Source organism: Taudactylus pleione, unplaced genomic scaffold (genome assembly GCF_031769625.1).
Source record: "Taudactylus pleione unplaced genomic scaffold, aTauple2 ptg000329l, whole genome shotgun sequence".
Taxonomy (NCBI): domain Eukaryota; kingdom Metazoa; phylum Chordata; class Amphibia; order Anura; family Myobatrachidae; genus Taudactylus; species Taudactylus pleione.
The window spans coordinates 10,841,599-10,857,621 of NW_028284730.1; the positions used below are offsets into that span (position 1 = coordinate 10,841,599).

At 49.3% G+C, this 16,023-nt stretch overlaps 1 protein-coding gene across 1 annotated transcript in view; it reads left to right on the forward strand.

Annotated features, from left to right (window-relative positions):
* ATP6V1B2 (ATPase H+ transporting V1 subunit B2) overlaps nucleotides 1-16,023 on the forward strand; it is a 46,271-nt gene that overhangs the window by 21,736 nt on the left and 8,512 nt on the right. The window contains exons 9-13 of the mRNA XM_088443393.1: nucleotides 71-194; nucleotides 1,042-1,192; nucleotides 1,302-1,384; nucleotides 1,464-1,568; nucleotides 2,022-2,151. Coding sequence (XP_088299519.1) covers nucleotides 71-194; nucleotides 1,042-1,192; nucleotides 1,302-1,384; nucleotides 1,464-1,568; nucleotides 2,022-2,151 — 593 coding nt within the window. The remainder of the gene's footprint in view (nucleotides 1-70; nucleotides 195-1,041; nucleotides 1,193-1,301; nucleotides 1,385-1,463; nucleotides 1,569-2,021; nucleotides 2,152-16,023) is intronic.

Genomic DNA, 16,023 nt, shown 5'->3' on the forward strand with positions numbered 1-16,023 from the left:
GTGTTGTGCCGATGTGGTCTAGTTTCTACTTCTCCTGTACTGCTGGCTGATGGTCTTTTGTCACCCACAGCATTGAACGCATCATCACACCGCGCCTTGCTCTCACAGCCGCGGAGTTCCTGGCCTATCAGTGTGAGAAGCACGTATTGGTCATCCTGACTGACATGAGTTCTTACGCTGAAGCGCTGAGAGAGGTAACGTCCATTATAGCAGCATTGGCATCAAAAGAAAACTGTTATAGGCTCTTTATATAAAGAGTAGTGATGCAGAGGTGGAGTTAAAGAATCAATAGATTGCGTTACGCTAATCATGTAGTGCATCTATTTCCTAAATATCCCATACACAGTTTATGGAACAGTGACATCGCTGTGCCAGGAGGCCACTTTGTGTATGTGATGGGTACTTAAGGGGGCAGATTTAATTACTACTGTGCTGTGTCCACGCTGTTTCATCCGTAGGGCAAAGTGGCTACAGCTATCAGAGACCCCCATGCAGCAGTTAACTGGAGGGTGCCTTGTGGCTGGTCTCTAATTACTAGCTCTGTGCTAGACTGTGTAACACAACACGCGGGTAATTAAATCTGCCTCAAGGGCTGATAAAAACAGCAATGGGGTGAATGTAACGTTAGAGTTAGGAGTATAGGAATATAAATTAATTTTTTGCCAAATATTTTCTCGGAGATGGACCATAAAATGTTACTCAACACAATGAAAATTCAGCGCTCATTGTCACCGATGTAGAATCATGGGCAGCTGCCTGCATAAAAAGGGTGTCTGACAAAACCCTTAGAACAGTATTTATATAAGAGATAACAATGCCACGCTCATCCATATAATAGATATATATCTTATAAGTTCCTACTAAATAACTGATTAACGCACCACAATTGTCAAAGGACATATGTATCCTCCAAGTAAAACGGTACTATTCAATGGTATATCATAACTCCTAAGACAGACCCCAAAATGGCACTAGGGCATTTGGGATTTGGTGCCATAGTGTACAGGGGACCTATGTGTGTAATGCCTTTTCTGCTTCCAGGTATCAGCGGCCAGAGAAGAGGTACCTGGCCGGAGAGGTTTCCCAGGTTACATGTACACTGATTTAGCCACAATTTATGAGCGAGCCGGGCGTGTGGAGGGAAGGAATGGCTCAATCACACAGATCCCTATCCTCACCATGCCCAATGATGGTCAGTATTTATGATCAGTGAATAGCCCCCTCCTGTGGAAGCAAACAATGATGATATAGGGGAGAGTGTCTTTGGAGTTATAATGTTATTAAATGCTTGTGTCTTACAGACATCACCCATCCCATCCCTGATTTAACAGGGTACATCACAGAAGGACAGATCTATGTAGACCGACAGCTACACAACAGACAGGTGAGTGATGATAATGGACCATGTCCTACTGGCTTTGCAACCTGACACTGGTGGTCATTAATGTACCTGTCGTCCTCAGATCTATCCCCCCATTAATGTGCTGCCCTCACTCTCCCGTCTGATGAAATCCGCCATTGGTGAAGGCATGACTAGGAAGGATCATTCAGACGTGTCCAACCAGCTGGTGAGTCCTCTGTTACCGTTCGGTAGTGCTACTCTCCAGACAATGTATCTGTATTACTCAGCAAGTACAGGAAAAGGTCCCCTCTTCATGGGAACAGTTACTGGAGAATTCTTGCCAAAAGTTTCCTGATCTTGTTAGAAAATATATACATGTATATCCATTACTAGTCAGTGGACTTGTTTTTTTTTGTGTAACTTGATTCTACCACATAAATGTGCTTTGGTTACAGTAAGCTACATTACCTGCCAGATCTATATTGATGCCTCCATAGGGAGATGACATGTTGGTCATATCACTGGGAGCTGAGCGTAAGACACAAGTGTACTTTTGTTGGTTGCTCATGAATCTTCCTACAATGGGCACATGGTGACTCCATGATAACATGGAGTCACCATTCTCTCATGTAATATTCTGTGTGCCAGATGTGTAATAAGTCATTGTCTCGTTCCCCAGTACGCCTGTTATGCCATCGGGAAGGATGTGCAAGCCATGAAAGCTGTGGTAGGAGAAGAAGCCCTGACCTCTGATGATCTTCTGTACCTGGAATTCCTGCAGAAGTTTGAGAAGAATTTCATTGCCCAAGGTGAGTTTAGTCTTAAGTGGTGGGAGTCTCTGTGAGCAGTGATGGTTCAGGCAGGGAGGCTGACGGCTAGTGTAGATCATAAAGTCCAGCCTGCTAGTTGTTGGTCATAAAGGAAACTGTCTTTAGAAGCATATTAACTTATACCTTTAAAAAAGAAAAAAAAAAAACTCCCATCGTTCCTGAGGTTACACCAAAGAGAGAAAGATGCATGAGAATGAGGCACTCTAATCCGTAAAAGTATTATTAAAAATTCACTTTTCTACTTCAGGGTCCATAGCGGGTCCACAGGGTTGACCTTGGGGTATAGCTTGGATCTGGATCCACGGGCACCATACAGTTAAAGCTTTAGCTCCCAGGATGCACTTGGGTCCTCCTCTATACCCCGCCCCAGAGCCACAGGCACCTCAGTTTCAGTTTGGTGCCGGCCGAAGTCGGTTGCACTGTGCAGTGGGGCTGCAGGAGCAGCCCCATAGCTTTATTTTTACAGAAGAAAAGTTTTTTTTTTTTTTTTTTTTTCTCTTGTTTTACACTTAATGCAGCAGCATAGGACTGTCCTTCTGGACGTCCATGCTGCCGCTTCAACACCCCGCTGGCGCTGCGACGCCAGTACTGCTCTGGGGATCGCAGCGGGACCCCGGAGTTATTCCTAGCATGGCTCCGGGACCTCCCTCTGACTGCTGCCGGACACTACGGGGAACAGGTAAGCCGCGAGCAGCGCTCTTAGCGCCGCTCGCGGGGGTAAATGCAGTCAGTTGCCGCCGGTCTCTGGGGACAGACCGGCGGCGCTAGTAGCGGCGGCGGGCTCCCCCTCATGCAGGCATACCCCGCGCTTCGCTGGACCACCAGGGTATAAGTTCCGGAGGGGAACCGGCATCCCTGGGGTTAAATACTAGCCAGGGTAGGCAGCCTTCCCTGGTTTAGCGGCTCCTCCCCTCAGCTCAGCGTGCCTTTTCTCACGTGTACTGGCGTCGCTGAGCTGCTCCTCTGCTGGCCACTCCTCCGCAGAGCTCTCCGGCTAACGCAGGCTCCCAGGCAGGTGCATGGTCAGGTCCCCCTGTGTACCGCTCCCCTACCTAAAGGACAGTGTACACAGCGCTATAACTTCCCCCAGACACTGAATCTGGGTGGTTGAGGGCAGCGATTGGTGCAGTAAGTACAATCTTCCTGCAGTGTATGTGACTTTGCTAGTGCTGCTGTCTGTACTCATTTTCTACTTGCTGTCAGCTTATATCTATCCCTTTGCTTCTCCTATAGCCCGAAGGTGTGTGGGGGAGGGGCGTTTTTCTATTAACCTCACTTTTATAAATCATGTATTTGTGAGGTCAGTCACATACTGTTGTGTGCTACACAGTACCATATTTTTGGGCCTGTTTGTGCTGCATGCTGGTGAGTGCGAGGGTGTTAACACCGTATGTCCTCTGCTGATAAGTATTTATTGTATAATTACTGTATCATGTCTGATGAGGAGACTGAGCACTCCGGGGCTCCTGTGTTGCTTTCCTGCAGACGCTGTTCTGCTGGTGTTAATGGGAGGATTTATCTCAGGATGGTCTTTGCGGGCAGTGCCAGCTGGCACCAGGCCCCTCTATACCCCCTATGCAGCAGGACCCCCATTGGGCGATGTTTTCACAAGTGCTGACATCTATTGTAGATGTCGATCCCTACAGTGACCCCTTCTGGGGCATTGTCCCAGCACTCTATCTCCCATTCCCCGGATATTCCGCAGGTATTGCGGTCTCCCTCCGGGGCCCAGACTGTGACAGTATTCGGGGCTGCCTGTGTATGTCCAGCCTCCCCCTGTATCACAACAGTCTGTAGGGCCTTTTCAGGGCTTCCCTCAGTCGGCTCCTCCGTCTTGGGCGGATGTTCTCTCCAACTCGGTACAGAGTTTGGCGCCTTCATCCTCGACTTTTCAGTCATTTTTGCAGGGTGATGTGCCACAGAAGGCGACTAAGCGGCCTGTTGTGAGTTTACTCACTGCGCAGGTATCAGAATCGGATCCCTCTTCAGATGATGGAGAGGTCCATGAGGATTCTGATTTGGATGCGGTGGGACCGGAGGTTGAGCCTAGGTCCTCCATTAATGTTCCAGCATTAGTTAGGGCGGTGCGGGCTATTCTTAATATAGAAGAGGAGGCACCGGTCCCTAAGTCGAAGTTTCCTGACTTCAAGAAAGCAAAGGTTACTTCTAATGTGTTCCCTCTGTCCGATCAGTTGGCGGATCATATGGCGGCGGCCTGGCAATTACCCAGCAAAGAGATTCCAACCGCAGAAAGGGTTGGTTTCTCATTATCCCTTTCCTGAGGATCATTGCAGGAAATGGGAGACTCCACCAGCGGTGGATTCATGTCGCTTGCTTGGTTAAAACCGCTACGCTACCATTGCCGTCTATTTCCTCTTTAAAGGATCCAACGGACAGGAAAGTGGAGATTTGTTTGAAGTCGCTCTCCGGAGCGGTGGCGCGCCCGTCCATGGCCAGTTCCTGCGTGGCTAAAGCCATTGAGAACTGGGCCAAAGCCTTGGAGGATTCTCTTACGGACGGTGTTCCGGATGTTTAGAGAGCATTAGTGGCACAAATGAGGGATGCCGATTCCTATATTGGGGAAGCGTCATTGGACGCAAGCATGTTAACCTCTAGAGTTTCGGCTGCGGCTGTGTCTGCTCGGAGATCCTTGTGGCTGCGGTCCTGGAGGGCTGATGCGGACTCTAAAAAGGGTCTGGAGGCTCTCCCCTTTAATGGAGATTTGCTATTTGGTCCAGATTTGGTCAAAATAGTGGATACCTTGGCTAAGTCCAAGTCTGCTTTCCTCCCTTCGGCTTCTGCGCCGGCTAGGGTGAGGAGCACTGCAGTTCGGTCCTTTCGGGTTCAGGGTAAGGCCAAGGGCCAGTCCTTCCCGAGACATTCAGCGACCAAAGCCTCATCCAAACCCAAGAAGCATATGGAATGCTTGGCGCCCCTCTTCCAAACAGGAGGATAAACCTGCTGCCTGACGGGACGGGCCTCTCCCTGGGGGACCCCAGAGTGGGAGGCCGACTTCTCAGATTCGCCCAGTGTTGGTTCAGTACCACCACGGATGCTTGGGTTCGAGAAGTAGTCTCTCAAGGGTACGCCCTGTCGTTTCGGTGCAGGCCGCCCCACCAATTTTTTTGCACGAGTCCTTCGCTGGACGAGTCCAAAGCTTCGCATCTCTGTTTCTGGTGCAGAGACCCAATGGGTCTCATCGCCCTATTCTGAGTTTGAGGCCTCTGAACAAGTACCTCCAGAGTTCCCAAGTTCAGGATGGAAACATTGCGGTCCATCATCCTGGCGATGGAACCGGGGGACTTCATGGTCTCCCTCGATATCCAGGACGCCTATCTCCATGTGCCCGTGGCACCGGCACATCAGCGGTACCTGAGGTTTGCTAGCCTAAACCAACACTACCAATATCGGGCGTTGCCTTTCGTTCTTTCCACGGCTCCGGGGGTTTTCACCAAGGTGATGGCAGTCATGGCTGCTCACCTTCGGGGTCAGGGTATACGGTTGCTGCCGTACCTGGACGATCTGCTGCTGCTGGCGAGCTCCCCGGAGGTGCTTCTTCATCATCTCCACCTGACAATTGCTTGTCTTCAAGCACATGGGTGGTTGATAAATTGGAAGAAGTCGTCTCTGATCCCATCTCAACGGATGGTCCATCTGGGAGCACTTCTGGACTCCAGTCAACAAAGGATTTTCTTGACTCTGGAAAAGGTATCCTCTCTACAACTGAGGATACACGGTTGCCTAAGCAGTGGCAGGGTGTCAATACATTCGGCAATGAGTCCTGGGGTCCATGGTGTCGACATTCGACATGGAGTTCGCCCAGTTCCATTCCAGACCCCTGCAGGGGCAGATTCTTGTGGAATGGAGCGGGTTGTCCCGCCGGATACGATCCCAGATACTGGTATTGTCCCCGGAAGTGCGCCGGTCCTTGGCGTGGTGGCTGCAGTCAGCTCATCTCAGCCAGGGTCGCCCCTTTTGGATTCCGGACTGGGTTCTGCTCACGATAGATGCCAATCTCCGGGGTTGAGGGGCAGTGACCGGCTCGTTGTCTCTTCAGGGCCGTTGGTCGGCGGAGGAGGCCGTCCTTCCCATAAACATTCTAGAGCTACGGGCAGTGTACCGTGCTCTTCTGGCGTCAGGCACCGTTCTTCTCGGAAGAGCAGTTCAGGTGCAATCAGACAACGCCACCACGGTGGCATACATAAATCACCAGGGAGGAACTCGCAGTCGAGCTGCGATGTTGGAAGTGTCCCAAATCCTGACTTGGGCGGAGTGCCACCTTCCAGCAATATCGGCAGTCTTCGTCCCGGGAGTCCTCAATTGGGAGGCAGACATCCTCAGCCGTCACGACGTGCATCCCGGGGAATGGTCGCTTCACCCAGAGGTGTTTCAACTTCTCGTGGACAGGTGGGGACTGCCGGAATTGGACCTGATGGCCTCTCGTCACAATTACAAGTTGCCCATATATGGCTCAAGGACAAGGGACGCAGGCGCAAGCCTAGTGGATGCGTTGTCAGTGAAATGGTCGTTTCACCTAGCGTATCTGTTTCCTCCAGTCTCCCTGCTCCCTCGGGTACTCAGAAAGATCTAACAGGACGGAGGCACGTTTCTGCTGGTGGCTCCAGCTTGGCCCAGACGTCCTTGGTACTCCGATCTCAGGGGCCTGTCTGTAGACGCTCCGTACCTTCTGCCTCAACGTCGAGATCTGCTGTCTCAGGGTCCCTGCCTTTACCCGGATCTGGGTCGACTGTCTTTGACGGCGTGGCTCTTGAGACAGCCGTCTTAAGGTCCCGGGGCTTTTCAAGCGCTGTCAACAGTACCATGCTTAGGGCACGTAAACCTACCTCTGCACGGATTTACCACAGAGTGTGGCACACTTTCAGTGGCGCGAGTCTAGAAGCTATGACCCTCGGGTGTTCAGAGTTTTCTAGGATTTTGGCATTTCTGCAGTCAGGTCTTGACCTGGGCTTACGGCTTGCTTCCCTAAGAGTTTATGTATCGGCCCTGTCAGTGTGGTTCCAACGAAGGATTACCACACTGCCTGACGTTCACACTTTGTTCCAAGGTGTTCTGAGGATCCAGCCTCCCTTTGTGCCTCCAGTGGCTCCGTGGGACTTGGCGGTGGTTCTTCGGGTCCTGCAGGGACCTCCTTTTGAGCCTCTTGAGTCGGTTGACCTCAAGTGGTTAACACTTAGGACTGTGTTTCTCCTGGCTCTTGCTTCGGCCAGGAGGGTATCCGAGTTGGGGGCACTTTCCTGTATCCCCCCTTCATGAGTTTTTGCCTAAAGTGGTTGCTAAGTTCCACATAGATCAGGAACTTGTGGTGCCAGCTTTTCAGGTTCCGGGTCTTACGGCTGGCAAGGCTTCGCTGGACGTGGTCCGGGCTCTCAGAATTTATGTTGAACGGACGGCCTCTGTTAGGAAGTCCGATTCGTTGTTCATCCTCTTTGGTTTCCATAAGAGGGGTTGGCCTGCCAACAAACAAACTTTAGCCCGTTGGCTTTGTTCTGTTATTAGGGAGGCTTATATGCAGGAACGTTTGCCTGTTCCAGCCTCGGTTAAGGCTCATTCCACTCGGTCTGTAGGCCCTTCTTGGGCTGCTAGACGTGGTGCCTCCGATGTTCAGCTGTGCAAGGCAGCCACTTGGTCTTCAATTCAGACATTTTTGAGGTTTTATGCGTTTGACACCTTTGCCTCTCAGGATGCATCCTTCGGGCGCAGGATTCTCCTTTCTGCTCAGGAGCGTCCCCGCCCTTAGTTGAACTGCTTTGGGACATCCCCAAGGTCAACCCTGTGGACCCTGAAGTAGAAAACAAGAGATATGGTAAGAACTTACCTTTGTTATCTCTGTTTCTACGAAGTCCATAGGGTCCACAGGGCGCCCGCCCTGACGCACCTGGCTTCAAATGGGCTGTGGTACTGGTCACCGGTGTTTCCGTCTCCCATTTCTGTGAGTATGGTTTCTTGTGTGTTCCAGTCTTCCTTCTCTCTGTTTAGTCTCCTCCTTCGGCCTAGGCTACTTACCAACTGAGGTGCCTGTGGCTCTGGGGCGGGGTATAGAGGAAGACCCAAGTGCATCCTGGGAGCTAAAGCTTTAACTGTATGGTACCCGTGGATCCAGATCCAAGCTATACCCCAAGGTCAACCCTGTGGACCCTATGGACTTCGTAGAAACAGAGATAACAAAGGTAAGTTCTTACCATATCTCTTGTTTTATAATTATAACACAAAAAAATGGCTTATTAGACTCCTGTCTGTCAGGAATTCCTGAGGTTACAAATGTATGATTATGCTGCTGTTTGTCATCTGGCCACCAGATGGCAATGTTTTATTGGTGTCTAGAAGATTATATTTAATTTCAGCACAGCATAGCCATTATGTAAGCTCAGTGCTTGGGGTAAATGTGCAGAGAAATCTTGTAAGGTGACAGTACCTTGTTTTGTATGCTTGCGACTGACCATTCACATCTGGGTAGACTGGAGGACTAGAACAGCGCACTGTGGACCATATTACCTTACTGTTTCCAGATAAATAGACACCTACATATTATTATCTTGTAATTATGCTACTATATTACAACATGGAGAAGGCAGTATATTGTCTATTTTACTTGACATTTCCAGAAAGAGCAATATGTTTATGTAATGATCCTATTACTATGTTATTATATTGTAACTTGAAGACATCAGTATATTACCTATCTTACTAGCTCATCTCTTTTGGAGAAATAGATAGATTGATGTAATGATTATGAAGTATAATCTTACTATTACAATCAGCCAGCGCTCATCAATTGAGTGCTGAGTACGATACGCGAGTTAGTATAATAACCGGATCATTAGGATAATCCTATAAAGTAGGGAGGATGTGTTGTGTAGGGATACTCTGATCGCTTTGCAATCAAGTCATACCGCTACTGTATGATAGGGCGACATGGGAAAGTGCTGCTTAAAATGAATGATTGGCATAAGAAGTGACTTACGACCAGATCACTACGATAACCAAGGAGAGGGGTTATGTGCACGAGTAGATACTCTGATTAGCCCTCAGGATTATACCATACAACTCTTCCTCGATTATGGCATAATCTGATTGGCCCTCAGGATTATGCCATATAACTATTCCTCGATTATGGCATAATCTGATTGGCCCTCAGGATCATGCCATAACTATTCCTCGATCGGTGGAACAGGGAACCTCCCGATTCGTCACTAGCAGACACACATCCCATTTAGAAGCCAGTCTGGTTGCCTTGATAATGCGGACAGCAGTGAAATGCGTTTGTGTTCCTGCTGTGCACCGCTTCACTCCCATCCTGATGTGTCTTTCTAAATGGTAAAAAAGAAAGTTGGCTTAGCCTGTAAGGGCAAAAATAGTTAGTGTGATTGTAGTTCATCATACCAAGTAATTTTGCACAAACTGGGCAGAAAGGTGGTGGGATGATGGGTGATGAAAAACAATGTAAAATATAACCAAATTTCTACTTCAGGGTCCATAGAAGGTCCACAGGGAGACCTTGGGTTATAGGTGATGCAGAGTCATTCGGGCATCTTACGCAGTAAATTTTTCTCCCAGGATGCAATGGGTCTCTCTCTATACCCCGCCCCCGGAGGCTCCTCGGTTACGTAGCAAGCCAAAGGTTGGAGAAGGATAAAGTCTGGAGGCTCCTCAGTTTCGTTGGGTGCCCGACCGGAGTCGGGTCACTGAACACGCAGTGGGGCTGTTGCTAAACAGCGCCTGAAGTTTTGAAGATTCTTCTAGTGCGGACAGTCCAGTGGAAGTTCTCACTGTCATGTCAGCACCCCGCTGGCGCCGAGACGCCGGTACTGATCCGGGGATCTCGGCGGGCCTCTGGGGTCTTGACTAGCAAGGACCTCGGAGGAACCCTAAACTGCGGCCAGATGCTACGGGGCAGCAGGTAAGGAACATACACCGCGGTGGTGCATGCCGAATCGCAGTCTTTTCCCTCCAGGGCTGGGGACTCCCTGGGGTTGACAGTGTGTGGAACCGGGCACTGAGTCCTGCGCTTGCACAAAGCCACCTGGGACAACGGGCTGGAGTTGGCGGCAATGCTGCAGCGTCCTAGGGGTTAATCACTGGCCAGGGGAGGCAGTCTTCCCTGTTTTACAGCTGGCTCCTCCCCCGCTGCACAGCGCGCCTTTCCACTGTGGTCTGGCTGGCCTGTGACAGCTTCCTTCTTTCGGCTCCACCCCCCATGAGTTCTTCGGCCATTCTCCTAGCTGCAAGTCGCAGATCTCGGCGCGGTGCGGAGTACGGGTCCCCCTACATACACTGATCACCAACAGGAGGAGAGGTATGTAGCACTTTGTCCTACTAGACGCTAAGTCTCTGTAGTTGACTAGTAAGTGTCATTTAAGTGCAGGTATTGTTCTGCATTTGTCTGCGACTGTATGGTAGCGCTGTCTTTCTGAGTTTCTCTTTCTAATAACTGTCAGCCATTTTATTTGCTATCCCTGTACTTATTCTGCCATTCTGACCCATAGCACTGGTGGTGTGCTGGTGTGGCTATTATACAGTCACATCTATAGAGCGGTATCCTCATCACTATGGCTGGCAGGGAGAGTGCTATGCCTAGTTTGGCTCCTACTAAACTGCTCTGTAAAAAGTATACAGCAGTGTTAGGGGAAGGGGACATAACCTCTGAGGAGTTATGTTTGCGGTGTTATACCACTCCAGGTCCCTCTGCGGCTTCTGGCACTCAGCAGGAGCCGCCATGTGAATGCTTTGCAAAGGGACTATCGGCCATTGCGGGGCATTTGGCAGGCCCTCCTGGGTTTCCCCAGTTTGGTTTTCAACAGCAGCAGAACCTGCTGCAACAGTCTGCACCCATGCAGGTTTTGCCTCCTCAGTGGGTTAATACATTTCCCGCTGTGTTGCAAATTGTGACTGAGGTACGGCATAATGTTGCACCCGTCAGTAGACCAGCTAAAAGGGTCCTGCTGGCATCAAAATCTACTGTGTGTGATGACAGTGATGTATCATCTGATGATGGACTGCTCCCTCCTCAGGAGGCAGAGTCCAAGGCAAAAATATACATTCCAGGTTTGATACAGGCTGTGAAGGCAACCCTGATCATTGAGGATGAGCCTCCTGCGACTAAGTCTAGGCATGCATATTTCATGGGAGAAAAAGTGACTGACTATATTCCCGTTGTCTGATCAACTGGTGAATCACTTGGAGGTAGCTTGGGAAACGCCAGGGAAGCGTTATCAGCTGCAGAAGTGTTTAGCCTCTGCTTATCCTTTTGCTGAGAATTATTTTACTAAGTGGGAGACTCCACCAGTGGTGGATTCCCATGTCACGCGCTTGGTAAAAAGCTTGACGCTACCTATGCCTTCCATGTCGTCCCTGAAGGATTCTACAGGAAGGTAGAGGTCTGCTTTAAATCTGTTTATTCCCTTTCGGGGGGCTGCGGGCAGACCAGCTATGGCCATCTGCTGGGTGGCTCGGGCTCTGGAATGTTGGGCTAATAGCCTGGAAACATCTTTAGTCCCAAATGCTACCAGAGAACAGCTGAATCAGGCAGCATTGGATGTTGGCTTATTAAATGCCAGAGTTTCTTCGGCGGCCATTGCAGCTCGCCGCTCTTTGTGGCTCTGTTCTTGGAGGGCAGATGCGGACTCCAAGAAGAGGTTGGATTGTTTGCCTTAGGACGGTAAAGTCTTATTTGGCCCCGATTCGAAACAAGATTGTGAACACCTTAGCAGCAGCTAAGTCTGCTTGTCTGCCTTCTGCTCCGGCCCTTTCGGGGGGACTCAGACTCTGTCCTTTCGGACCTATCGGGCCCCAAGTAAAGCTAGTACTCAGTAAGGCCGACTTCTTCAGTCTGCCCAGTGCTGGTATCAAACTACCACAGACACCTGGGTGAGAGAAGTGGTCTGTTGACGGTACGCCCTCTCCTTTTGCAGACGGCCTCCCTATCAGTTCTTCTGCACAGGCCTCCTGTTCAACAAGGACAAGGCTTTGGCTATTCACAGGGCAGTACAATCCATGCTCCTGGTTATTACTCCAGCCTTTTTCTGGTTCAGAAACCGAATGGATCCCACCGACTTATCCTCAATCTCAAGTCCCTGAACAAGTTCCTCAGGGTACCTTACTTCAGGAGGGTGACTTTGTTCCATTGTACTAGCTATGGAATCTGGGGATTTTATGGTGTCTGGATATTCAGGATGCATACCTGCATATTCCAATTGCTTCAGCTCACCAACAGTTTCTCAGGTTTGCTGTGTCTCAACAGCATTTCCAGTTTTAGGCCTATCTACTGCACCTTGAGTGTTTACAAAAATTATGACGGTAATGGCAGCCCATCTGCGGCTGCAGGGGGTTCACCTGTTACCATACCTGGACGACCTCTTGCTGTAGGCAGGGTCTCCAGAGGTTAAATGGTGATCACGCGCTCCTGGATGTAGTAATAAGCAACTTTCTTATAAGTGGTCAGACACTTGGCCAATTAAGAGTTAAATTATGTAAAAGAAGCACTATATAAATAAATAATGAAATATGTTTGAGATGTACCAGCGGAGGCGAAACAAACAAACACTCAATGCATACAATATGCAACAATAGATGTTTAAAGTGCTTTCTGTGAAAGGTTAAATGTCCTGGAAATCAGTGAAAACCCGTGACTGGCGCGGCGGTGAAGACAGGGTGTGAGAACCGACCCTACCTTACCCTATGTCCCTCCGTGCGGGGCTCGCTTGGTCCGGGCTGCTGCTGTTGAATCAGCTGTGCGCCTGCTCCGTTCACAGCTTGTATAAGTAAACGGTTCGTCGGGGCAGCGTCCTTCTGTAATGTCCCTGTGACCATCTGTTAGCTGACCACCGCTTTCCTGGGGAATCCAATCTCCGCGCTCACTGGCTGGTGACGTCAGTCGGGTTGTGAACACCAGCGGGTTTCATCCTTTTGGACTTTGTCAAGGTGTCTCAGGAAGGCACTTCTTCTCCTTTTAACCCTGTGTTTGCATGTCGATTGGCTCATTCGTTCTGTCAATCAAATATGCCATTTATCCTGCATTTGTTTTAGCTGGGTCTGGGAAAAAAGGGGGCTAAATCATTGCCTAGTGTGCAAATCCTTGGGTGTATATACGCAATAAAATACCTTTTATTAAGTGCAAATATTAAAATTGTTAAACGATGATATTGAAAAAATTGTATAGTAAAAATCTTTGGAATCATAAAATATTTGAGGTTTTTTTCACAGATTGCTAGCAAACACATTGTTACATTGTCAGTAGAAACTTTCTTGTTACACCTCATGCTGGATTGTATCAAATGTTTGTGTGAGGCAAAATGGTAAGACAATAATACGGATAAGTGGAATATAAGTAAAAAATAATAAATAATAGTCAATAAAATATATAGAATAAATACATATAAATTATATAAGATCTTTTCATCATAGTCTCAAAAATGCTCCTAAATCGAAATCTATATTCAGTCCTTTTGGGTGTAGTGTTCCAATTTTATAGATCCATTCTGTTTCAGACCTTGAGATTTTTTCCAAATACTGACCACCTCGCCAATCTTTCATTATGTTCTTGATTGCCATAAACTTCATTCCTTTTGGGGTTTTTTGGTGATGTGTCAAAAAATGGCTGGACACGCTGTGTGTTGTTGTTACACCTTTCTGTATATTATAGATGTGTTCCCCAATTCTTGTTTTAAACTTCCTGATTGTGCGGCCCACAAACTGGAGTCCGCATGGACATTCCAGTAGGTAAACCACACCTTCTCCAGAGGTACTTCACCACCACCTGTAACTGACGATATCTGTAATACAGATGCATGGATGGTTGATCAATTGGAAGTTGTTCTCCCTGGTCCCATCCCAGAGGATGCTCCTTCTGGGAGCTCTGTTGGATTCCCAACAGCAGAGGATTTTTCTGACCACAGAAAAAAATCTCCACTACAGACGCTAGTACGCAGATATCTCCACAGTCACGTAGTGTCCATACACTCAGCCATGCAGTTCTTGCGGTCCATGATGTCGACATATGACATGGTGGAATATGCCCAGTTTCATTCCAGGCCTCTGCAGAAATGAATCCTCTCCTGATGGGACGGATTACCACATCAGATAAGGACACAAAAGATGATACTCTCTGGAGGGCGTCTATTTCTGGTGGCTGCAGACGGGCCACCTAACCAAAGAGGACCCCTTTTGCATGCCAGACTGGATCCTTCTAACAATGGACGCCAGTTTCCGGGGTAGGGGCGCAGTGACAGGTCCACACTCCTTTCAGGAGAGGTGGACCCCAGAAGAGTCTGCTCTACCGATCAAAATATTGGAACTTCGGGCAGTCTTCAGGGCCCTACAACAAGCAAGACTTCTACTTCACGGAAAGCCCGTACAAGTTCGGTCAGACAACGCCATGACGGTGGCTTCCATAAACCATCAATGAGAAACTCTAGGTCCGGCAGCTATGTCAGAGGTGTCCCGTATCCTGACATGGGCGGAAGGCCATCTACCAGCCATATCGGCAGTGTTCATTCCAGGAGTGCTCAATTGGGAAGCGGACTTCCTCAGTCGTCACGACGTGCATCCCAGGGAGTGGTCTCTTCACCAAGAAGTGTTTCAGCTCCTTTTTGGACAAGTGGGGCCTTCCGGACGTGGACCTCATGGCCTTTCAACACAATCACAACTGCCAGTTTACGGGTCCAGGACAAGAGATGCCAAGGCTCTCTTGGAAGATGCTCTGTCAGTCAAATGGACCTTCTAATTTGTGTACCCGTTTCCTCCAATATTCCTCCTTCCTCGAGTTATTCGGAAGTGCAAATAAGGAGGCACTGCCCCTGCTGGTGGCTCCAGCGTGGCCCAGACGTCACTGGTACTCAGATCTTCTGAGTTTCTCCATCGACCCTCTGTTGCTATTGCCTCAAGGACCTTGCCTTTACCCGGACCTGGGTCGTCTTTGAGGGTGTGGCTCTTGAGACATCTCTCCTAAGGTCCAAGGGTTTTTCCGGTTCTGTGGTTAACACCATGCTCAGAGCACGGAAACTTGCCTCTGCCAGGATTTACCACAGGCTCTGGCACACCTACTTTGAGTGGTGTCGTCCCAGAGGTTACGACCCCCAGGTGTTTAGGGTATCCCGAATTTTGGCTTTCCTTCAGGTGGGTTTGGAACTTGGTCTCCACCTTGCTTCCCTGAAAGTGCAGGTCTCTGCCCTTTCTGTGTGGTTCCAGCGAAGGATTGCTCCTCTTACTGATATCCGCACTTTCCTTTAAGGGGTTCTTTGCATTCAGCCTCCCTGTGGCGCCTTGGGATTTGGCTGTTGTCCTTAGGGCCCTCCATTTGAACCCCTGGATTCAGTGGATCGCAAATGGCTCACTGCTAAGACAGGTTCCCTTCTAGCTATTGCCTCAGCCAGAAGAGGGTCTGATTTGGGGGCTCTCTTCCCGCTTCCCTTTTCTGGTTTTTCACCAGGACAGGGCAGTGCTTCGGACTCGCCCTGGTTTCCTTCAAAAGATGGTCTCAATTTCCACATTTATGAGGAAATTATTGTGCCAGCCTTTAATTCCCCTGACCTCTCGGCAGGTGAGGCCTCTTTTGATGTGGTGCTTGCCCTCAGGATTTATGTGGACCGTACCAGTTCCCTTCGGAAGTCAGACTCCCTGTTTGTCCTCTTGGGTTTTCACAAGAAGGGATAGCCAGCCAATTGGCAAACTTTGGCAAGGTTGCTTCGCATAACTATCTCTGAGGCTTACACTCAGGAGGGTCTTCCTGTGCCGCCCTCTGCTCATTCTACCAGGTGTGTGGGTCCTTCATGGGCAGCTCGCCGTGGTGCCTCGGCTCTGCAGCTTTGTAAGGCGGCCACATGGTCTTCTATCAAG